The sequence below is a fragment of the Podarcis raffonei genome, chromosome 13, assembly GCF_027172205.1.
Source record: "Podarcis raffonei isolate rPodRaf1 chromosome 13, rPodRaf1.pri, whole genome shotgun sequence".
NCBI lineage: Eukaryota > Metazoa > Chordata > Lepidosauria > Squamata > Lacertidae > Podarcis > Podarcis raffonei.
Window position 1 is genome coordinate 29,014,353 of NC_070614.1, and position 23,828 is coordinate 29,038,180.

Sequence of the window (23,828 nt, forward strand, 5' to 3'; positions counted from 1 at the left end):
TATGATTGGTTGCTTTGCTCTAATGTGTGATTGGTTTGTGTAACAGCAAGGTCTGATTGGACAGTGGGGTTCTTGGGGCCAGTTGAACAGTTAGAAAATTCAGATGGAAAACGTGGTGAACTTGCTGAGAGGTGTAAGAATCGGGGGAAAAGTGAGTAAGAAAGGCACTGCTTCAGAAGTGTCTTTAAGTAATAATAATAACTCTGGGCAGCTCCCAACAGATTGAAAACAGAATAAAACATCAAACATTAAAAACTTCCCTAAACAGGGCTGCCTTCAGATGTCTTCTAAAAGTCAGATAGTTGTTTATTTCCTTGACATCTGATGGGAGGGCATTCCACAGGGCGGGTGCCACCACCGAGAAGGCCCTCTGCCTGGTTCCCTGTAACCTCACCTCTCACAGTGAGGGAACTGCCAGAAGGCCCTCGGAGCTGGACTTCAGTGTCTGGGCAGAACGATGGGGGTGAGTATTGTTATATTTATATTCTACTTTCCCCCCATGATCGCAGGGTAGAGTACTTGGTTCTCCCTTCTTTATCCTCACAGCAACCCTGCGAGGTAGATAGGTAGTCTGAGAGATAGGGACTGGCCCAAATGAGCTTCAAGGTCACCCCAAATCCCACTGAATTCAAGGAGATTTGGGACTAAGTAGCATATGTATCATTTATATGTGTCATTTTTGGATTTGCGGCTTATCTTTTGAATGGTAAATAGCAGGCACAACTGCTCCCCCTTCAAAAAATTAGAATCAGAACCACAGCATGTTGGGAGAGAGGGATTAATCCATTTTGCCCCTGCAATTGTCACAATAACAACAAAAAGGCTGTCCCAGAGGAATGCTTCAATTGATGTCAATCATGGTGTTGTTGTTGTTGTTTAGTCGTTTAGTCGTGTCCGACTCTTCGTGACGCCATGGACCAGAGCACGCCAGGCCCTCCTGTCTTCCACTGCCTCCTGCAGTTTGGTCAGACTCATGTTTGTATCTTCAAGTACACCGTCCAACCATCTCGTCCTCTGACATCCCCTTCTCCTTGTGCCCTCAATCTTTCCCAACATCAGGGTATTTTCCAGGGAGTCTTCTCTTCTCATGAGGTGGGCAAAGTATTGGAGCCTCAGCTTCAGGAACTGTCCTTCCAGTGAGCACTCAGGGCTGATCTCCTTAAGAATGGATACGTTTGATCTTCTTGCAGTCCATGGGATTCTCAAGAGTCTCCTCCAGCACCATAATTCAAAAGCATCAATTCTTTGGTGATCAGCCTTCTTGATGGTCCAGCTCTCACTTCCATACATTACTACTGGGAAAACCATGGCTTTAACTATTCGGACCTTTGTTGGTAAGGTGATGTCTCTGCTTTTTAAGATGCTGTCTAGGTTTGCCATCACCTTTCTCCCAAGGAGCAGGCGTCTTTTAATTTCGTGACTGCTGTCACCATCTGCAGTGATCATGGAGCCCAAGAAAGTAAAATCTCTCACTGCCTCCATTTCTTCCCCTTCTATTTGCCAGGAGGTGATGGGACCAGTGGCCATGATCTTCGTTTTTTTGATGTTGAGCTTCAGGCCATATTTTGCGCTCTCCCCTTTCACCCTCATTAAAAGGTTCTTTAATTCCTCCTCACTTTCTGCCATCAAGGTTGTGTCATCTGTATATCTGAGGTTGTTGATATTTCTTCCGGCGATCTTAATTCCGGCTTGGGATTCATCCAGCCCAGCCTTTCGCATGATGAATTCTGCATATAAGTTAAATAAGCAGGGAGACAATATACAGCCTTGCCGTACTCCTTTCCCAATTTTGAACCAATCAGTTTTTCCATATCCAGTTCTAACTGTAGCTTCTTGTCCCACATAGAGATTTCTCAGGAGACAGATGAGGTGATCAGGCACTCCCCTTTCTTTAAGAACTTGCCATAGTTTGCTGTGGTTGACACAGTCAAAGGCTTTTGCATAGTCAATGAAGCAGAAGTAGATGTCTTTCTGGAACTCTCTAGCTTTCTCCATAATCCAGTGCATGTTTGCAATTTGGTCTCTGGTTCCTCTGCCCCTTCGAAATCCAGCTTGCACTTCTGGAAGTTCTCGATCCACATACTGCTTAAGCCTGCCTTGTAGAATTTTAAGCATAACCTTGCTAGCGTGTGAAATGAGTGCAATTGTGCGGTAGTTGGAGCATTCTTTGGCACTGCCCTTCTTTGGGATTGGGATGTAGACGGATCTTCTCCAATCCTCTGGCCACTGCTGAGTTTTCCAAATTTGCTGGCATATTGAGTGTAGCACCCTAACAGCACCATCTTTTAAAATTTTAAATAGTTCAGCTGGAATATCATCACTTCCACTGGCTTTGTTATTAGCAGTGCTTTCTAAGGCCCATTTGACTTCACTCTCCAGGATGTCTGGCTCAAGGTCAGCAACCACACTACCTGGGGTATACGAGACATCCATTTCTTTCTGGTATAGTTCCTCTGTGTATTCTTGCCACCTCTTCTTGATGTCTTCTGCTTCTGTTAGGTCCTTTCCACTTTTGTCTTTTATTATGGAAATCTTTGTACGAAATGTTCCTTTCATATCTCCAATTTTCTTGAACAGATCTCTGGTTTTTCCCATTCTATTGTTTTCCTCTATTTCTTTGCATCGCTCATTTAAGAAGGCCTTCTTGTCTCTCCTTGCTATTTTTTGGAAATCTGCATTCAATTTCCTGTATCTTTCACTATCTCCCTCACATTTTGCTTGCCTTCTCTCCCCCGCTATTTGTAAGGCCTCATTGGACAGCCACTTTGCTTTCTTGCATTTCCTTTTCATTGGGATGGTTTTAGTTGCTGCCTCTTGTATAATGTTATGAGCCTCCATCCATAGTTCTTCAGGCACTCTGTCCAGCAAATCTAAATCCTTAAACCTGTTCCTCACTTCCACTGTGTATTCATAAGGGATTTGACTTAGATTGTATCTTACCGGCCCAGTGGTTTTTTCTACTTTCTTCAGTTTAAGCTTGAATTTTGCTATAAGAAGCAAAAAAAAATCTTTAAGGATGATGAAGGTAGATTATTAGGGGTAAAAATAACAAAAGGTAAAGAACATTTAATTATAGTAGGAGTTTATGCACCAAATGGTAACAAAACAGAATTCTTCAGGAAAGTAGAAGCTAATTTACTGGAATTTATAGAAGAGGAAATTATTCTGATGGGAGTCACATCAATAGAATTAGATAGGACAGAGAGAGAAAGAAAATCAAAAAAAGGCAGACTCCCAGATACCTTCTTTCAGATGGTAGAAAAATTAAATTTGATTGACACATGGAGATATAAAAACCCAGGAGAAAGACAGTATACATATTTCTCGGAAGTAAAAAAATCAGCCGGCAGAATTGACAGCATATGGGTATCAAATAACTTAACAACTAAAATTAAAAAAGCAGAAATACAGACCAAAATTATTACAGATCACAACCCAGTCACATTAGAATTAAAGGAATACAAGAAAACTAATAAAAGATGGAGACTTAATGAAAGAATATTAAATGACGAAAATATTGTGAAAAAAGCGCAAGAACTAATGAAAGAATTTTTTGAATTAAATAAAGAACAGGATACAGACATCAGGACAATATGGGATGCAAGTAAAGCTTTCATAAGAGGCTTTTACATACAACAAAGTGCAATAAGGAAAAGAAACAGAGAGCAAAAACTAGAACAAATAAGGAAAGAAATAGGAATAAATGAAAATTTTTTACCAAAACAACCAAAAAATGAATTCAGGCTTCAGCAATATTAAATAGTGAAATTGAGGACAATATTAAATGGATGAAACAAAGGTCGTTCGAATTTGCAAATAAACCCGGAAAGATGCTAGCCTGGCAATTGAAAAAAAGACAAAAGGAAAAACTGATTGATAAAATAGTGGAAGAAGGGAGAACTTTAGATAATCCTGAAGAAGTTAAAAAGTGCTTTATAAAATATTATAATAAGCTATATAAAGCAGGAAATGAGACAGAGGATGAAATAAAAGAGTATTTATGTGGAAAGGATATACCTAAAATTAAGAAAGAAAAGATTCAAGATCTAAACTCCCCAATAACCACGACAGAGCTTCATCAAGCAATAATTAAGATGAAACTGGGAAAATCCCCAGGTCCAGATGGTCTTACTGCAATACATTACAAAAAATTAGAGGAACCATTATTATCACCTATGAAGACACTCTTAAATAGAATACTAGAAGACGGGAAGATTCCCAACACCTGGAAACAGGCTCACATAGTAGTAATCCCAAAACAAGGACGAAATAAAGAGTTTATAACCAATTATAGACCAATATCATTACTAAATAATGATTACAAGATCTATGCACAAATATTGGCAACAAGATTAAAGACAGTTTTGCAGGATTGCATAAATAAAGAGCAGGCAGGGTTCTTGCCGGGCAGGAAAATGAGTGATAATATAAAAACAGTGATTGATATGATCGAGTATTTAGACATGAAACCGAGTAAGAAGGTAGCCTTTGTTTTTGTGGACGCGGAAAAGGCGTTTGACAAAGTATCATGGAAATTTCTAAAAATATTATTAGACCAGATGGACATGGGAGACCAAATTACAAGAGGGCTAAAAGCAATTTATGAACAACAAGAAGCAAATATAATAATAAATAATGACACGACTGATTATTTTAAAATATAGAAGGGCACCAGACAAGGGTGCCCACTTTCACCATTATTATTCATTTTGGTTTTGGAAATATTAAATCACGAAATCAGACTGGATCAAGAAATAAATGGAATATCCCTAGGAGAGAAAATATACAAAATAAGGGCATTCGCAGATGATTTAGTCTTAATGGTGGAAAACCCAAAGGAAAGCATAGCAAAGGCTCTAGAAAAAATGGGAAACTTTGGAAGGGTCTCAGGTTTTGCTTTGAATAAAGAAAAAATGAAACTAATGGTAAAAAACATGGGAGATCAAGAGAAAAAGGAACTGGTAGAAAAATTTGGATTACAAATTGTAAAAAAAGTGAAATATTTAGGAATACAAATAACAATGAAAAATATAAATTTGTTTGAAGATAATTATAAAAAAAAATGGGAAGAAACAAAAAGAGAAATGGAAACTTGGACAAGATTGAATTTAACACTCTGGGGTAGAATTTCGGCTATTAAAATGAATATTTTACCAAAACTCTTGTTCCTTTTTCAAATGATTCCCATAATAGGTAAAGATGATTGTTTTAAAGAATGGAAAACGGACCTAACAAAGTTTATATGGCAAGGCAAAAAGCCACGGATCAAACATAAATTATTAACCGACATAAAAGAGCGGGGAGGTTTCGGACTCCCAGACCTGAGACTATATCACGATGCGGCATGCTTTACTAACCTTGAGTGAGCTTGTGGGGGCAGAGGAATAAATTCTCTGTTTTGGGACTCTCACAGTAGATTTGGCAGATTGCTTTGGAAAGGGCAATGAAGAGATAACAGGAACTTGAAGAGTTTATTTCCGTGGCCACCTCACCCAATGATACCTGTTGCCTGGTAGGAAGGAAGACAAAACAAGCACCAGTCAGACACCAGTTCTCCAGCGCATGGTATATTACCTGAAGCAGGTGGCAGAGTGAGGTGATGAGCAGTTGTGAAGTGTTAAGAGGACAGAGTTGTGTGTGTCACATGGCCTGGACGATGGTGGAGGTCTTTGGGAACTGAGTGGGGATGGAAGCACTGGGAGGGAAGGCAAAGCAACGATGATAGTGCTGGAGGTCAGTGGTGGAGCACCTGTCTTTGCATGTAGAAGGTCCCAAGTACAACCCCTGGCATATCCAGGTAGGTAGTACAGTCTGAGTCAGTATATGGTAGCTTTTTCCATTCCCAGTGATAGCAGCAGGAGGGAAACCCAAGAGTGATCCGGCTGGGTGCCAGGCAGAGTTTCTCTTAGGCTTCTCTCCCATCTGGCACGGACACTTCTCAGTTCTAACTGAGAAGATGCGCCAAGCACAATCTTGCACTCAGAGGGTCCTTCAGCCTTGGAAAGCAAGAAAGTGGACCTCCATGGCCAATGGGGAGATGAGTAACGACGTCATGGCAAGGCAGGGAGAATGTAGCCCCAGATCAAAGGAGTTGCCCATCCTTGTTAACTTTTCCTTTTACCCTCTGCTATGCCCATAAGGTAGCTAAAGAGGGATTTCCCCACATCACTCAGTCTCACCAAGGAGGTAAGTGGTCATGAACAACCTAGCATGAGCCAAAAGGAGTCTCAAGTGGGAAGAACATAGAGTACCCCTCTGGAGATGCAATGAGGTTGACAGTACGTTCTTTCATATGTGATGGACCTGTAAAAGGGTTAAAGAGTATTGGGAAATAATTTATAATGATCTGAAAAAAAAAATGTTTAAAAGCACTTTCCCAAGAAAACCAGAGTCCTTTTCGTTGAGGATAATTCAGATGGAAATTCCCAGGCGTCAAAATGGTTATTTATGTATGCTACTACTTCGGCCTGTGTTTTTGTTAGCCCCTAAATGGAAAATGAGCGAGTTCCCAACTGAAGAAGAATGGCAACTTAAACTGATGGAATATGTGCAGCTTGTGGACCTAACGTATGGAATAAGAGAACAAGAAGAACATACATTTAAAGAAGATTGGAAAATGTTTATTGAATATATGGGGGGAAATTGTGTACACCTGAAAACAAGGGCAGCATTAAGATAAATTCAACTGTGTAAATAAGTTTTGATGGATGTAATAATGGAACACTGAATGGTTTAGTTTATGTAAAATATGCAGGGATTTATGTTATGCAAAATGAACTATGGAAAGAGAAGAAGGGAAGTCACTAATATTTTAAGGCTGTTTAAATGAATATTTTAAAATGTAAAACAGATAATTAAATAAAAATTATATATATATATATATATATATATATATATATATATATATATATATATATGAAAGAACATACAGTGTTCCTGCTTTTAGGAGCAACAGTGTCTTTTACTTTAAGGCAGCATTTCCATCTTCTTTAAAAATAAGCTCTTATGCTTTCAGTAGAAACTGCCAGGTCACAATGAAAGGGCCAACAAATACTGCAGACAGGACAAACAGCACTCACTGGCCATACACCGCCTAATAAAATTTCAGCTGCCCTTGAAACACTGGCTAGATCAGCAGCAATTTCCAAGTCATCGTGTTCAGCTCTCAGGGATGAAAACTTCACTTGTTAGTTTCAGTCTGTGTAGCCTCTGTTAAAGAGATAGGAGCAGGCAATGACTATTTTCTTCCCTTTAGCCATTTGGCAATCCCGAGCAAAAGCTTTGTCCCGTACTGTATCAGCTCGTGCAGAAGTGAAGCGAAAATGGGAGCGGTCTAATGCTGGTTGAAAAGGTCAGGTTTAACATAGCAGGGTTTTGAACATCTCCTTCTGTTATAGTTGTGGGAGGAAGATGTGGCCAGGCAGGGCCTATATAAAGAATGAGCATGATGTGGTTTCTTCACGCCTGTCAGATTCCCTGACTGAGAGTAGAGATGGCTCCTGTCATAACTTTCCTCACATGCACCTGGGCTCTTCTGCCACTACTTGTGGCATCTGAAGGTAAGAACCATTCCACCTGTCAATTCTCTGGCCCCTTTTCTCTGGGTTGGTGTGTGTGTCATTTTACTTTCTTATTTATTTAATGAGATTTATATACCACTTAATCATGAAAGCCTCTAAGTGGTTTACATAAAATATGCATTAATATTATTGATAAAATCAATACTAAAAATAAGCCACCCTATTCCCCCCATAAAGCCAAGAGTTTTAAAAAATATGCATTATGAAACACATATTATTGTATTTTTCCATGTATAACACGCCCCTGTGTATAAGACGCCGCCTATTTTTTGGGTCTCAAAATTAAGAAAATGCACTATACACTATCCATGTATAAGACGACGCCTTCTTTTAAACTTCAAGAATGTAGGAAAATATATAGTCTTATACTCAGAAAAATATGTATATATTTGTTGTTGTTGTTTAGTTGTTTAGTCGTGACCGACTCTTTGTGACCCCATGGACTAGAGCACGCCAGGCACTCCTGGCTTCCACTGCCTCCCGCAGGTTGGTCAGACTCATGTTTGTAGCTTCGAGAACACTGTCCAACCATCTCGTCCTCTGACGTCCCCTTCTTCTTGTGCCCTCAATCTTTCCCAACATCAGGGTATTTTCCAGGGAGTCTTCTCTTCTCATGAGGTGGGCAAAGTATTGGAGCCTCAGCTTCACGATCTGTCCTTCCAGTGAGCACTCAGGGCTGATCTCCTTAAGAATGGATACGTTTGATCTTCTTGCAGTCCATGGGACTCTCAAGAGTCTCCTCCAGCACCATAATTCAAAAGCATCAATTCTTCGGCGATCAGCCTTCTTGATGGTCCAGCTCTCACTTCCATACATCATACATCACTACTGGGAAAACCATGGCTTTAACTATTCGGACCTTTGTTGGTAAGGTGATGTCTCTGCTTTTTAAGATGCTGTCTAGGTTTGCCATCGCCTTTCTCCCAAGGAGCAGGCGTCTTTTAATTTCGTGTATCTGAAGAAGTGTGCATGCACACGAAAGCTCATACCAAGAACTAACTTAGTTGGTCTTTAAGGTGCTACTGGAAGGAATTTTTTTTTTTTGTTTTGACTATGGCAGACCAACACGGCTACCTATCTGTAACTTTTAATTTCGTGACTGCTGTCACCATCTGCAGTGATCATGGAGCCCAAGAAAGTAAAATCTCTCACTGCCTCCATTTCTTCCCCTTCTATTTGCCAGGAGGTGATGGGACCAGTGGCCATGATCTTCGTTTTTTTGATGTTGAGCTTCAGACCATATTTTGCACTCTCCTCTTTCACCCTCATTAAAAGGTTCTTTAATTCCTCCTCACTTTTTGCCATCAAGGTTGTGTCATCTGTATATCTGAGGTTGTTGATATTTCTTCCGGCGATCTTAATTCCGGCTTGGGATTCATCCAGCCCAGCCTTTTGCATGATGAATTCTGCATATAAGTTAAATAAGCAGGGAGACAATATACAGCCTTGCCATACTCCTTTCCCAATTTTGAACCAATCAGTTTTTCCATATCCAGTTCTAACTGTAGCTTCTTGTCCCACATAGAGATTTCTCAGGAGACAGATGAGGTGATCAGGCACTCCCCTTTCTTTAAGAACTTGCCATAGTTTGCTGTGGTCGACACAGTCAAAGGCTTTTGCATAGTCAATGAAGCAAAAGTAGATGTCTTTCTGGAACTCTCTAGCTTTCTCCATAATCCAGCGCATGTTTGCAATTTGGTCTCTGGTTCCTCTGCCCCTTCGAAATCCAGCTTGCACTTCTGGAAGTTCTCAATCCACATACTGCTTAAGCCTGCCTTGTAGAATTTTAAGCATAACTTTGCTAGCGTGTGAAATGAGTGCAATTGTGGGGTAGTTGGAGCATTCTTTGGCACTGCCCTTCTTCGGGATTGGGATGTAGACGGATCTTCTCCAATCCTCTGGCCACTGCTGAGTTTTCCAAATTTGCTGGCATATTGAGTGTAGCACCCTAACAGCACCATCTTTTAAAATTTTAAATAGTTCAGCTGGAATATCATCACTTCCACTGGCCTTGTTATTAGCAGTGCTTTCTAAGGCCCATTTGACTTCACTCTCCAGGATGTCTGGCTCAAGGTCAGCAACCACACTACCTGGGGTATACGAGACATCCATTTCTTTCTGGTATAGTTCCTCTGTGTATTCTTGCCACCTCTTCTTGATGTCTTCTGCTTCTGTTAGGTCCTTTCCACTTTTGTCTTTTATTATGGAAATCTTTGTACGAAATGTTCCTTTCATATCTCCAATTTTCTTGAACAGATCTCTGGTTTTTCCCATTCTATTGTTTTCCTCTATTTCTTTGCATTGCTCGTTTAAGAAGGCCTTCTTGTCTCTCCTTGCTATTTTTTGGAAATCTGCATTCAATTTCCTGTATCTTTCACTATCTCCCTCGCATTTTGCTTGCCTTCTCTCCCCCGCTATTTGTAAGGCCTCATTGGACAGCCACTTTGCTTTCTTGCATTTCCTTTTCATTGGGATGGTTTTAGTTGCTGCCTCTTGTATAATGTTATGAGCCTCCATCCATAGTTCTTCAGGCACTCTGTCCAGCAAATCTAAATCCTTAAACCTATTCCTCACTTCCACTGTGTATTCATAAGGGATTTGACTTAGATTGTATCTTACCAGCCCAGTGGTTTTTCCTACTTTCTTCAGTTTAAGCTTGAATTTTGCTATAAGAAGCTGATGATCTGAGCCACAGTCAGCTCCAGGTCTTGTTTTTGCTGACTGTATAGAGCTTCTCCATCTTTGGCTGCAGAGAATATAATCAATCTGATTTCGATGCTGCCCATCTGGTGATGTCCATGTGTAGAGTCGTCTCTTGTGTTGTTGGAAAAGAGTGTTTGTGATGACCAGCTTGTTCTCTTGGCAGAACTCTATTAGCCTTTGCCCTGCTTCGTTTTGAACTCCAAGGCCAAACTTGCCAGTTGCTCCTTTTATCTCTTGACTCCCTACTTTAGCATTTCAATCCCCTATAATGAGAAGAACATCCTTCTTTGGTGTCATTTCTATGAGGTGTTGTAAGTCTTCATAGAATCGGTCAATTTCAGCTTCTTCAGCACCAGTGGTTGGTGCATAAACTTGGATTACTGTGATGTTAAAAGGTCTGCCTTGGATTCATATTGAGATCATTCTATCATTTTTGCGATTGCATCCCAGTACAGCTTTTGACACTCTTTTGTTGACTATGAGGGCCACTCCATTTCTTTTACGGGATTCTTGCCCACAGTAGTAGATGTGATGGTTATCCGAACTGAATTCTCCCATTCCCGTCCATTTTAGTTCACTGATGCCCAGGATGTCAATATTTATTCTTGCCATCTCATTTTTGACCACATCCAACTTACCAAGGTTCATGGTTCTTACATTCCAGGTTCCTATGCAATATTTTTCTTTAAAGCATTGGACTTTCCTTATATATATGTATATATTACATCATATCAAATGGGATTACCTGTATGGGCAGACTTGCTTAAGCAATTTTTTTAAAAAAGCTGACATCAAAAAGCGTACAGCAAAGGTGCCTAATATCATGGATCTAGTTACAGATCTGAATAAGTATGCATGCACGCGAAAGTTCATACCAATAACAAACTTAGTTGCTCTCTAAGGTGCTACTGGAATGAATTTTTTTATTTAATATCACGGAGTCCTACTTTCAACAAATCCCTTGCAGTTGATTTTAGCTTTTATTTTTTAGCTTTTATTTTTGCATTAAATATTAAAACACACAAATTGACATATTGAAAAATGACAGATTACCGGTAATTACATAACTAGTAATGTTATCATAATTGGGCATGCTGAGGAAATAAGTAATTTGCCATCCAAATAAAACACCATGTCTCTGTTCCCCCCCAATTCCACATCTTAATTTGATCCATACATCAAATAAAGCTCTCTGCAACTCAGGTCCTCATGTTCCACCCAGTATTTTACAAAGGAGCCCCATATTAAATAAAAGTGATATTTCCTTCTTCCAAGAAAAGGGGGTTCTCCTTATTTATTGAAACCTGCACAGTAGCAAACAATGTTCCTAGATTTTAACCATTTCATCACTGACATTTTTTAATACTGAAAGCAAGGCAAAGCAAAGCAAAACAGAAGCACCTGGGTCAAAATAAATTCTGGCAAAGTTGATTGATTTTTTTTGCCACTGGGGTGCTTTTTTTTTGCTCCCACACCCAAATGAAATGCAGGAGACACAAGTGGAAGAAAGGTTATATATAACAAGTAGTTTAACCAAATTAACCAAATTAATAAAGTATGCTGCTGTTGAATGCTCCCCTGCAGTGTGCATGCCAGGCCCTAAAAGGGTCCATAGTGCACCATGCATTTTTGTACACATTATTCAGTTAGAGAATTCCACTGCAAAATTTGGAGACGTGAGAAATTTGAAGGCACATCGTTTTGAAAAGTGCGCATTTGGTAGATTTGCCTTTAAATGCGAACTGAATCAAACCTAGCTCCTGGGCACCCAAGGAACATCCATGACAGATGGCCATCTCTTCTGTATTTTTCTTTTCACGCAGTTTCTGCTGAGTGTGGTGCAACTTTCCTTATTTTTCCTTTTCCTTTGTCTCCCTCCCAGCCCCTCCAGGCTGTGTTCTCCCATTCCTTTTCAATGGCAGATACTACTCTTCATGCACCACTGATGGCAACCCTGACCAACAGCTGTGGTGTGCCACAACTGAAAACCATGACAAGGATCGTAAATGGAAGCCATGTGCTCTTAGAGGTGAGAGGCATACAGTCCTTCTGGTAACATTCATTTGCGTGTTAATATGTCATCCTGCAGACTATGTTTATTTACACACTGAAGTGTTCTATGAGTTGAAATCGATCCAAAAAGGTCCTAGCAGGGCTGGCCTGCTCATGAGGTAGACGGAAGCAGCAACCTCAGGCAGTGGAATCCAATGGGGGTGGCAATCCTATGGCTAGCAAGCATCACCAGCAGGCCAGTGGGACAGGGATTCCCCTTACTCTACCACCACCACCTCTCCCTCCTCCTCTTAAAGATGTTATTCCATTTTCTGAGCTTGCAAAAAGTCCTCTTGCACCATCCTAAAGGGAGTTCTAATCCTCACAATGCCCAGGAATGCTCATTGCCCCCTCTTCAAATTAGCTCCTTTGGGCAGTTGCCCATTTGCCCTCTTGTAAATATTCCTCTGATGGAACATTTGTTCTGATCTGTTTGTGGGGAGGTTATACAACAGCAAGCATTCATGCTGATTTGCTTGCACAACATTTACAGTGGTACCTCGGGTTACATACGCTTCAGGTTACATACGCTTCAGGTTACAGACTCTGCTAACCCAGAAATAGTGCTTCAGGTTAAGAACTTTGCTTCAGGATGAGAACAGAAATCGTGCTCCGGCGGTGCGGTGGCAGCAGGAGGCCCCATTAGCTAAAGTGGTGCTTCAGGTTAAGAACAGTTTCAGGGTAAGTACGGACCTCTGGAACGAATTAAGTACTTAACCCGAGGTACCACTGTATATGTCTTACCATTAGACATTTGTTTATCCCAGACTGTTCAGGGCATTTCTCTGCCACTTTACTACTTGTAAAAGTATGTATGTATGTATGTATGTATGTATGTATGTATGTATGTATTTTAAAGTGGCTTTAAGCTACTTCAACTGTGCAAACCTGAATTCCTGATGTGGACATGAATCCCTCCTGCAAGATATTTTGCTCTGGAGGTGACCAAAAAGATTAACAAAGTTCATTACAGTCTCAATCTCATCCTATTGTTAAGAAGAGCAGCTTTGCAGGGAGTGATTAACCATCTTCCTACTCCAAATTGCTCACCATTAGCTGTTTTCCCCTCTTGCAGTGTTGATACTGCATATCGGCCCATGCAAACATGTTTGAACGTGTGTGTGTGTCTAGGCAATATGGAGATAGGGGTCAACATACTCTATCACTGCTTTTCTGCTCTCAGTCACTCTACTCAAATGTGCCTCCCCCAGTAAATGGGCAATGACACATTTATACTTTTGTGTAACATATAGTAACCCTCTGACCTCCCCATTCAGGAAGTAAATAGGTTTAATTCTCGTTAATGATACGTATCTGTGACAACCCCCAGAGGCAGTATCTATATAGGCACTATGTGTCTTTGCCTGAGTGGTTGGATTTCAATCCCAGCAGGCAAAGGAAATGGGGTTTGGTGGTGGGCAGTTGATCAGCAGCATATACAGATCCTGAAGCCTTTGTCTGCCTGGTTTGATTTGTCTTGCCTACCTGTCAAAATAGCCCACAGTGTTTGGGGCAGGTAAGAATCTGGCTGTTGGCTGCATCCAGTTCCCTGCCCCTGCGATAGGGTGTGACTATTTTTTTTAAAAAGGATAATATAAGAAAGAAGCAAGAAAACTGTTACTAATCATTTATTGGCATAAACATTCACAAACTCTGCTTTTGTCTTTTGCCTAGAATATGGAGGCAACTCGAATGGAGCAGAATGTGTTTTCCCCTTCAGCTACAAAGGCCATACTTACTACACCTGCACTAACAAATTCGAAATAAAAGGGCGCTACTGGTGTGCTACAACAGGAAGCTATGATAAGGACAAGAAGTGGAGCTTCTGTGCTGACACCAGTATGTAAACTGGGGGCCTGTTGGATTAGAAGCCAGGGTTGGGTTGCATCACAGGGCTTGGAAGATGGTTGGTTGTAGATTAAGCACAATGAATGATTTTTTTGGGGTACACATTACTGAGAATATTCCCTTGTAAATTCCATTCTCTGCAAATGCTCTTTGTAAACTCTCCTTTCCAGTGCTTTGCTTTCACTTTGACATCAGCATCAGCATTTGCCAGGCAGTCACATTACAAAATGGAAGTGTGAAATTAAGGGTATCAGAGCCACCCAAAATTAAGCAGTTTTTCCATTTATTTTAGTGGGTGGATTACAGACCCTCCAAGTGTCACTATTTTCCAGGGAAAGTCGTAGATTTACAGAAGCCATTCTGGTTTTTTATTTGATCTGCTCCTGGAATGCCCCGCTTTTCCTTAGGGTGTCCCTATTTTCATTGGAGAAATGTTGGAGGGTTAGGCATATGTTTAATTTTCTCCCATTGGAATCAATGGAACATGAGCGGCAATCCTATACACACTGTTTTGGGAGTATTTTTCTTTATTTACTTAAAACATGTTTTACCCCATGCTTGATTGAAGAGGGGTGTGTGGTAAAAGCTTTCAGAGTGGCTTGCAACAGTCAATAGTCAGATTATCAGTGCGGAGCAGTGGCATTGCAGGGGGGGCAGTTTGCCCCAGATGCCATCCCTGGGGTGTGTGTGATGAACCCCCCGGTGGATCAATGCAGTGGCACTCACATCCCCCCTGCAGGGTGGATCAGTCCTGCACCGGTCACACTCCAGCCGGCGGATGCGATGGCGGGGGGTGATGGAGCCAATAGCTACACCCCGGTGCAGAGTCCCTGCAATTCTTTCTCTCCTTCTGCTGTACCAGAGTTGAGGATTCCACCTCCATCTGAGGGCCACATTCCCTTCTAGGTAACGTTCCCAGGGCCACATGGTAGTGATGAGAGGAGTCAGAAGGAAAAGTGAGCACAGCAAAGAATGTCCATATTACCTTACACTTACACAGCCCTCTCTGTCCTTCATTCAGTCATGCAAGAAGCGTTATCAGAGTTCAAGGACACATTCTTGCTATCCCAAAACTCTCAAGGAGGGGTCAAAGCAGGGCTGGTGAGCAGTGAGACTAGGGAGGGAGTATGACCTGGGGAAAGGCCTGGGGGTGCATTCAGTCCCCAGCCCTGAAGTTCCCCAGCCTCGTTTTATAGTCTGATTGACCTAAAAGGGACTTTCCTCTGAGCAGATATGCATAGACAGGGCTTCTTTTCAGCCGGAACGTGGTGGAACTCAGTTCTGGCACCTCTCAGGTGGGCTCCATTGCCATTATAAGAGAACATGGGAGGCTTACATGGTGAGTTCTGGCACCTCTTCTTCTAGAAAAATAGCACTGTGCATAGGATAGCATTTTTAAAACTTTAGATGGATGGTGATGTGGGTAGTTGTTCCATGATTTAATCAGGCATAGGAATCTGATTGCTGAGCGCATTCAGCAGGACAAAGAAGCATTGTGGGTTATTAAGGAAGCCCCTCCTTCTCTCTCTTCTCCACTTCTTCCAGGACTAGATGCAAATTTAGCTACAGGGCCCTGCATGTTCCCTTTCGTCTTCCAAGGCAAGTGGTACAAAGCTTGCACAACAGATGGGAGATTCGATGGGAAGCTCTGGTGCTCTCTTGTCACCAACTACGATGAAAATCCGACGTGGGCATACTGTGAACCCTCAAGTAAGCAAAATAGGGAAGTATGTGGGAAAGGCTGTTCAGGGTGACAGACCAGAAATGTTTCTCTTCCTTGTCCCAAATAAGGGCTGAACACCTGGACATCATCATCATCATCATCATCATCATCATCATCATTATTATTATTGCATACCTGTCCTTCACTATGAAGTCCCAGGCCAGGTTAAAAGTAGGGTTGGTCCTCACAATATTGGCTGCATTCAGGAAGTACTTTATTCAACCCAATTAAACTGGAAAATCATGGGTGTTATGTGCTATAATTTCCCCCATGGTTTTTATGTAACACACTACCGCCACGCATGTGATGAAATCTGGGGCTGTATTTCTGAATCCAATTCTTTCCTGGCCTTGGGAGAAAAGAAGCACACATGAGGATTAAGGGCTGATGACCCGTCTGATGGCACACACTGTTGTGGGACACAATGTGAACGAAATCTAGTGCAACATGCAGTAATATCCCTCAGGAAGACACCGTTCCATAACTCCACAGGTAATGCAGTGTACAAGGAATGTTGGGAAAGGGACAGAAGTGCCAACATTGTAAACAGGAAAACGAATACAATAATTCCCACATCTGAATGCACATTATATCTAAGGTGTCATTTTATAATAAAATCCTACTGCAATCAATGAGACAAATTCGTGACTTAAGTGGATTTCAGTGGTACCCGAGTACAACTGACATAACCTGGATTCAATCCATTTCATCTATCTATCTATCTATCTATCTATCTATCTATCTATCTATGTATCTATCTATCATCTATCTATCTATCATCTATCTATCTATCTATCTGCAGAATTTGGCCAATTCCCCTTACAGCTGGCTAGCATGCACACAAAATGCAACGGAATATGACTCACCTCTCCACTCTGTTTCTCTTCAGAACCTGCCTCCTGCGTCTTTCCCTTCAAGTATAGGAACAAGTCATACTCCTCGTGCACCAAAGAAGGAAGTTTTGATGGGCAGCTGTGGTGTGCCACAACTCCAGACTATGACAAAGACAGCAGTTGGAAAGGATGTTCCCTCCAAGGTAGAGTCCTGAGCTGACTGCCTGGCTGCTGCCGGCTTCGCCTCCTATTTATGCGACTGGCCCCACCTCCAGCAGTGCTAAATGACTGAGGTTTGGCGGGAACCTCCAAAGAATAGCACTGAGAGGCAGGCCAGCCCAAGCAGCCGGTAGGTCCCCAGGATCCTGCAAAGGGTGCCCACAGTGTAAGTTGTGAGCGCTCATTTTGGGCCTAGTTTGTGGTGCAAACCACCCTTTGATGAATATTCATCATGGCAGTGCAGAATCTAGCAACTGAGTATGTAACATCTGGGTTTTCATCTTGAAGTAGCAGGGAGGTATAAGGTTGTTCTGTACGACCTGGGAATTTATGTAGTATAGGCAAGACCAGGCATAGGCAAACACGGCCCTCCAGCTATTTTGGGACTACAATTCCCATCATCCCTGCCCACTGGTCCTGTTAGCTAGGGATGATGGGAGTTGTAGTTCCAAAACATCTGGAGGGCCAAGTTTGCCTATGCCTGGACAACGTGAACCTAGCTTGTATATCTGTATAGTATTGGCAGTGAAAAAATACATGTTCTGTTGTTTCCAGTTGCCCAGAGCCATACGGGCATTAATCTGCTCCTTGTACGGTGTCTTCCTAAAGTGGCCTTCCTGGATGGTGACTCTGCAGATCACAGGATTTTAACTGAGTTTTAATTGGATATAATTGCAATCCCACAAAATGTAGCGATGACCACCAACGTGGCTGGCTTTAGAAAGGGGGTTAGACAAATTATGGAGAATAAGGCTCCCAGAGACTACCAGCTACAATGGCAGTGTTCCACCTCCAATGCCTGTGTTTAGTAGCTGCTGTGAATCAGAAGTGGGGAGGTTCCTGTTGCACTCATTTCTTGTATGGGCTTCCCATAGGCATCTTGCTGGCCACTGTGAAAACAGGATGTTGGAGGAGGTGGGCCTTGGCCTAATTTATTAAGTGTCTGTCTTTATCTAGTCCTTGAATGCAGAGGCATTGCCCATATCCTTCATACAGTTCTCTTTGACAACACGACAAAACTCTACGGCATGTTATTTTTTGTGTCCCCCCTGTCTGCAGAGTATGGAGGGAACTCCAATGGCCAGCCCTGCTGGTTCCCTTTCACCTTCAACAACCAGACATTTGATGCCTGCACCAATGAGGATGACAACGGCGAGAAGAATGGGGGATACTGGTGTTCCACTACTCCAAACTACGATGAGCAAAAGCTATGGAGCTTCTGTGCTGACACAAATTTGAGAAGTGGGGAAGTTTTATTACCAGGTTAGCAGAAAGCTGCCCAGGTGGGAGTGTAGGAGAAAGTTGGTTTCAGACATGCAGCCTGATCTTATGCATGTTTACTTGGAAGCCCATGCCGCCAAGCAGATTTTGATCCTAATGTGTTGAAGTAATATGCTGTAGGCTGCAATTCAATGCACAGTTATTTGGGAGCAAATAACTTCTAAATAATCAGAAGTTTTATTAAGATAGCTTCCTAGCCTCCTTATTCCTTTGCTAGAGGTGCTCATCTCATGATTTTCTCTCACATTCCACTCCCAACCCTCACGGGACAAGATGGAGAATCTACGAAGAGCTGTGTCTTTCCTTTCACCTACAATGGCAAGACTTACACAAGCTGTACATCAGTTGGGACAGTAAACTGGAAGTACTGGTGCTCTCTCACCAGCGACTATAATAAAGATCGCCAGTGGAAATACTGCGAACCTTCAGGTAGGAATGAATCCTTCTTGGTGCTTCATAAAGTACTTTATAGTGGGCATGGGCAGCAAGAGCAACAGTGGAAGCGTCACAGATTAGAAAGCTTTCAGTTTTCCATTCTGTGCAGTTTTGTATCTATATTTAGGTTCCCCTGAAGTCCTGGTTTCCTTTTACAGCTTAAATCCCCCCCCAACAAAACTTTACCTTATGTTCAACAGATTTGAAAAAACAAGAAGATTATCAGCCATAAAGACAAGCGAGACCGGCAACTATCAGTAAGGTAAATGCGTTTCATGTTTCCATGTCATTTTTATTTGTCTCTCAATCTGGGAACATTTTTCAGCTTGAGGGACACATTCCCTTCTGGGCAACATTCCATAGACCACATGACAGTGGTGGGTGGGGCCAGGAGCAGCTGTGGGTTCAGCAATAAATGCAAATTTTACCTCTGTACAGTAGGCTGGCTCCTTCACACTCTCACACCCTTCTCTATCCTCCTTCCCATCAACCAAGAAGCATTATCAGAGTCTGATGATACACTGGAGCCCGGCAAAAACATCCAAGGAAGGTGCAAAGCAGGGCTGCTGAGGGCTGTGTCTCACAAAGAGTGTGAGGCCTGGAGAGAGTCCTGAGGGCTACTGTATTTTTCGCTCTATAAGACCACAAGATGCACCTAGTTTTTGGAGGAGGAAAACAAGGAAAAAAAATTCTGAATCTCAGAAGCCAGAACAGCAAGAGGGATCTCTGCGCAGTGAAAGCAGCAATCCCTCTTGCTGTTCTGGCTTCTGGGATAGCTGCGCAGCCTGCATTCACTCCATAAGACACACACACATTTCTCCTTACTTTTTAGGAGGGAAAAAGTGAGAATATAGAGCAAAAAATACGGTAAATAGAGAGTGTTCTGAGGTTCTCCACCCTTGCTTTGGGCCCTGTCTTTTTTAACATGCAATATTGGTTAGCACTTCAGTAGACAATGAATGATGAAGAGTTAATTTGGGGGAAAACTGGTGATGAGCAAACTTCCTTTCCCTTCACTTAGAATTAGGCTTAGCAAGTCAAGGTGATTCCTACCTCCCCAAGCCACATATAGATAACAGCTTGGTTTATTTTCCTAATTTTGAAATTTGGACCTGGCCATGCTTCCAGTCACATAAATAAGCACACAAAAGAGTCAGAATGCCTCTCTCATCAAGTGCCAGGGGCAAGTGCCAGGAGCAGGTCAGTAATAAACATACACAGCATCAGTGAACTTAACTCTTTATTCCAAGAAACAAACAGCTCAGGAGGCCAGGTCTAGTGAGCACATCAACTCTTCCTGGTAGATCTTGCCCCAATGAGGCAGTTGTGAGAACTGAAGGTCCCCGTCTTCCCACAGTTGTCTAATCCTCCCCGCCCCCCCAGATCCTTCCCAAGCAGTTTAAGACTTTCTTGATGTGTGTGTGTCTCCTTTGCCCTGGGAGACCAGGGGGAAGGAGAGCTGGTCACAGCAGGAAGGGGAGACCCTTTGGCTTCTTAAGCAGCCTGCCTGATCTCTGCCTTTTTGACCTGCTCCTCTCTTGCTTCTGCTTCTGGCCTGCTGTCTGCTACAGACTCTTTCTGCTCAATAAATCCTGTCACCTCTTCAGCTTCCAACATCTCCTCCTCCCATTCTTCTCCCTTTTCTCCCTCTGACCACTCATCGTCATCCCACCACCACTCCCCTGGCTCCAAACCTTCTTTCCTTGGGGGTTCCCCAGCTAGTGCCTCCCACCACTCCTCTACATCCAGCCTCCCCATGGCATCAAGACACACTGACTTGCACCCTCTTCTTTTTCTGGTTACCAAGTGACAGTTCTGGAAACCTTTCTGTAAGACCTTTTCTCCTTGGCTCATTCAAGGCTAAAGTAGCAACACCACAGGCACCAATAATTCTGTGAAATGCAGTTTCCTATGTTGCCCGAATACTTAATGCACACACTGGGTACTCTGGAAACGACATGCCCCAGGGCTCCTTATGCCTGAGAATGCTGCCCTTTGGAGTATTCATGAAATCAGCTCATGAACCCTTTGCCTTCTAGCTTTATTGGACTTGCTACATGCCTATTGGCTCTGACTTTAGGTGTTGTTGGTAACTAACCAGCATGTATCTTTTCCCACCAGATTACCAAAACCAATCAACCAGTATCTTGGACATCTGTGATTCCCACTACACTGTTTCACTAGTGGAAAATGCTAGTTTTCATCTGGGCCTATCCTGTTTCCACCTATGCTACAACTATGGATAAAGTCCCTTACATACTGCAGCTGCTCTTCATCCCTGGCCTAGGATTCTGCTAGGGACCCAGTCTCTGAAGATGTTTTGCCCTCATCACCAATGAACAGCAGTTCAGAAGCACCACCAGCATATCTAACATTGTCGTCACTTTCATCCTAGATTTCCTAACTGATACACAAACTCCTCCTCCGTCCTTTACTCACATGATGAGCAGCTCTGTGCTCAGTTGCTGAAAAACAAAATCTATTCTTGTCTTGTCTGACAGCTGTAGTCTTTTGGATTATACACATGGTAGCACTAAGTCATATAAAAGCATATTAATTAAAATTAGTAATTAAAATCAAGCAGTAATATAATCGTGCATTTTCTGTATGGCCATGATTTCACTCCCTTAACAATGAACATATGGGTTCACATCTGGGTTATCATTAATCATCTACAGATTATTATGGTTGGGCAGAAGAGTGTAAATAGGGTAGGCTTGGTGAAATGTTAGAAGCTGGAGTGGTGTGAATAGACAAGGGAGAAAAAAGAAGGGAGTACTGCCTACAGCATCTCCTCCCCTATAGCTGCTATTCTCTAGCCTCTGCTAATTGGAATAAACTGTTTGAAGGAAAAGGGTTCATTTGGGATCAAATCTGAAATATTTAAATTTTGCTATATAAAGGGAGGGTGTACTGTGTAATCTAGCTAGCATGAAATGAACACTATTATCAAGAGCTGCTCTGTTCTGGGCACCTATATAATTGACCTCTGTCCTATGCCATTGCATAGTTTACATTTTGATGACAAGATGATGTGTGAGTGATGTCACAGATGTGCACAAGAAATGTGCAACTTTCAGATGATTGTGGGTGGATGATTGACCTGGGTTATTGTAAATGTGTCGTCCTGTAATGCTAAGTGGTTTATTTCACCTGAATACTTAATAAAGTCTATCCTTGCAAATTCACAATAGAGTAGCTTTGTAAACTGTGAACCACCAAGACAGAGAAGCTATGAATGAAGTGGAAAAACTCTGACACTGGGAGCTTCATTCCTGTCAGTATTTTTTTATGGGTAGCCAACATGGTGCCATCCGGATATTGTTGGTCTACAATTCTCATCAGCTAGAGCCAGTGTGCTTGATGGTCAGGGAAAATGGGAGTTGTTGTCAACAACAACAACAACAACAGGTTACTCCTGATCTAGTCTCACTTTAGTTCCCACAATATGCCTGCAGACTCCTAGTCTACCCTCTTCAGCTCCAGTGTGCATGCTCACAATGTCTGTTCCTCTGTTTGCAGAAAGCTGGTTCTGCTTACTGTTTCTCATTCTCCAGCAAATGTTTGGGGGATTGGAACCTTTACGTGTTGAATCCCTTAATGGGGATGCAATTAAAGAAAGGGAAAAGAGAATTTTTTCTGCTCCCAGAGTATGCAAGGTAGTGTGATCAATAACTGCATTCTCCACCAAATGTTAGAACCCAGTTTGGAAGTTGGAACTGAACTGGAAACTTTGTTTGAAGGGGGGGGGGGGGACAGCACAAAGTGGCTACATGCACCTGAACACTGAGCCTGGTACCCAAGCTCACGCAGAGATCAAACTCTTATTTCTTAGTGTCTGACTTGTACGCCTTTTTGCGGTGTGTATAGATGAACAATTCTTTTAAAAAATAAAAAATGACCATTTATCTACATCCCACCTAATGGTTTGTGAAAACATCAATTTCAATTTCTCCTTTTTCCAGTCTTAAGCTCAGTTCTCTACATATCCACAGCAGTTTGCAGTAAGGGAGGGGTGAGGCATCTGATCAAGATTTGTATTTTAAAATGAGCTTAAAAAATATATATTTGTAAATGTTTGTATCTCTCATGCCAGGCAGAAACCATACTCTGGCAGCTGTTTATCTTCTTGATCAAGGGCCCCCCTGATCTATAGCAGTGCCTCAGGGTTGTAAGAGGAAATTACAGGCTAGGAGCAAAAGGTCACACTGACCATACAAATTACAGAATAATCAAGTTGCAAAACACAAGAGTTGGTAAATAGTAAGAATTATTGTGCCATTAGAGACTTGAGCCACATTTTCATAAGGTTAAAAGGGCAAATAGAAACAGCAGCTAGACTAGGCAAAGCAGCTCTCTGAAACTGCTTTGAATCTTTAGAGAATTTAGAATTTAGCTTAGCTTTTACTAAGTTCCCTTTCTTCTAAAAAGCTATATATGTTATGAAATATATTGGCTTAAATGTAATTATGCAAAGGATTTAGAAAGTAAGAAATGTTAGATTCTTATTTCATAGAATCATAGAATCATAAAGTTGGACGAGACCACAAGGGCCATCGAGTCCAAACCCCTGCCAAGCAGGAAACACCATCAGAGCACTCCTGACATATGGTTGTCAAGCCATTGCTTAAAGACCTCCAAAGAAGGAGATCTTTCATAGATGGTGTGTGAGGAGGTGAACCCAAGATATCTGTTTAAGATAAAATTAGAACCATTAGCCATCTGTTTTGCAGGGAATAGGGCAAGAGGGGCCAAAGGTTATCTGGTAATTAAGGTGCCTGGTCGAGGTAAATGTAAGATATATGACTACTTATTTGCCATTTATAAATAGAAGAAAATATAGCTCTCTGTCTCCCATAAAAGGTAATAGGAAATGGGTGTATCTTTTATGATTGGTTCTAGCAAACAGCCAATAGGAATTTTAACCAGGCTGATTGGACAGAGGCAGCCAAAGGGAGGAGCAAGGGGGCTGGATTGAGGAAATATAAGTGCTGGCCATAATGGCAGGAAGGCAGGCCAGAGCTTGGTAACCATATACCACTGTGCCTCTCATTTATTTGTCTGACAAATAAATTATTATTTTAATTTCTCTATTGCTGCGTTGAATATTTCATTCCAGCTAAGCATTAACCACAAGCAGGGTGCTACAGGGGA

The 23,828-nt window shown here is 42.0% G+C and overlaps 1 protein-coding gene across 4 annotated transcripts; it reads left to right on the forward strand.

Moving 5' to 3' along the window:
- The first annotated feature begins 48 nt into the window (after positions 1-48).
- Positions 49-21,865, forward strand: LOC128399819 (epididymal sperm-binding protein 1-like). 4 transcript variants are annotated; one of them, XM_053361593.1, is made up of 11 exons: positions 49-151; positions 5,414-5,596; positions 7,398-7,559; positions 12,166-12,312; positions 14,010-14,174; positions 15,729-15,893; positions 16,796-16,942; positions 18,018-18,221; positions 18,513-18,668; positions 18,875-18,936; positions 20,796-21,865. In XM_053361593.1, exons 3-10 carry the CDS (start codon positions 7,493-7,495, stop codon positions 18,904-18,906), a joined length of 1,083 nt encoding a protein of 360 aa, XP_053217568.1. In that variant the 5' UTR covers positions 49-151; positions 5,414-5,596; positions 7,398-7,492; the 3' UTR covers positions 18,907-18,936; positions 20,796-21,865. The 4 variants fall into 4 exon arrangements, with proteins under 4 accessions (XP_053217568.1, XP_053217570.1, XP_053217569.1 ...); XM_053361595.1 differs by having other exon boundaries at positions 5,414-5,565; XM_053361596.1 differs by having other exon boundaries at positions 134-151; positions 5,417-5,596.
- Positions 21,866-23,828: the final 1,963 nt, after the last annotated feature.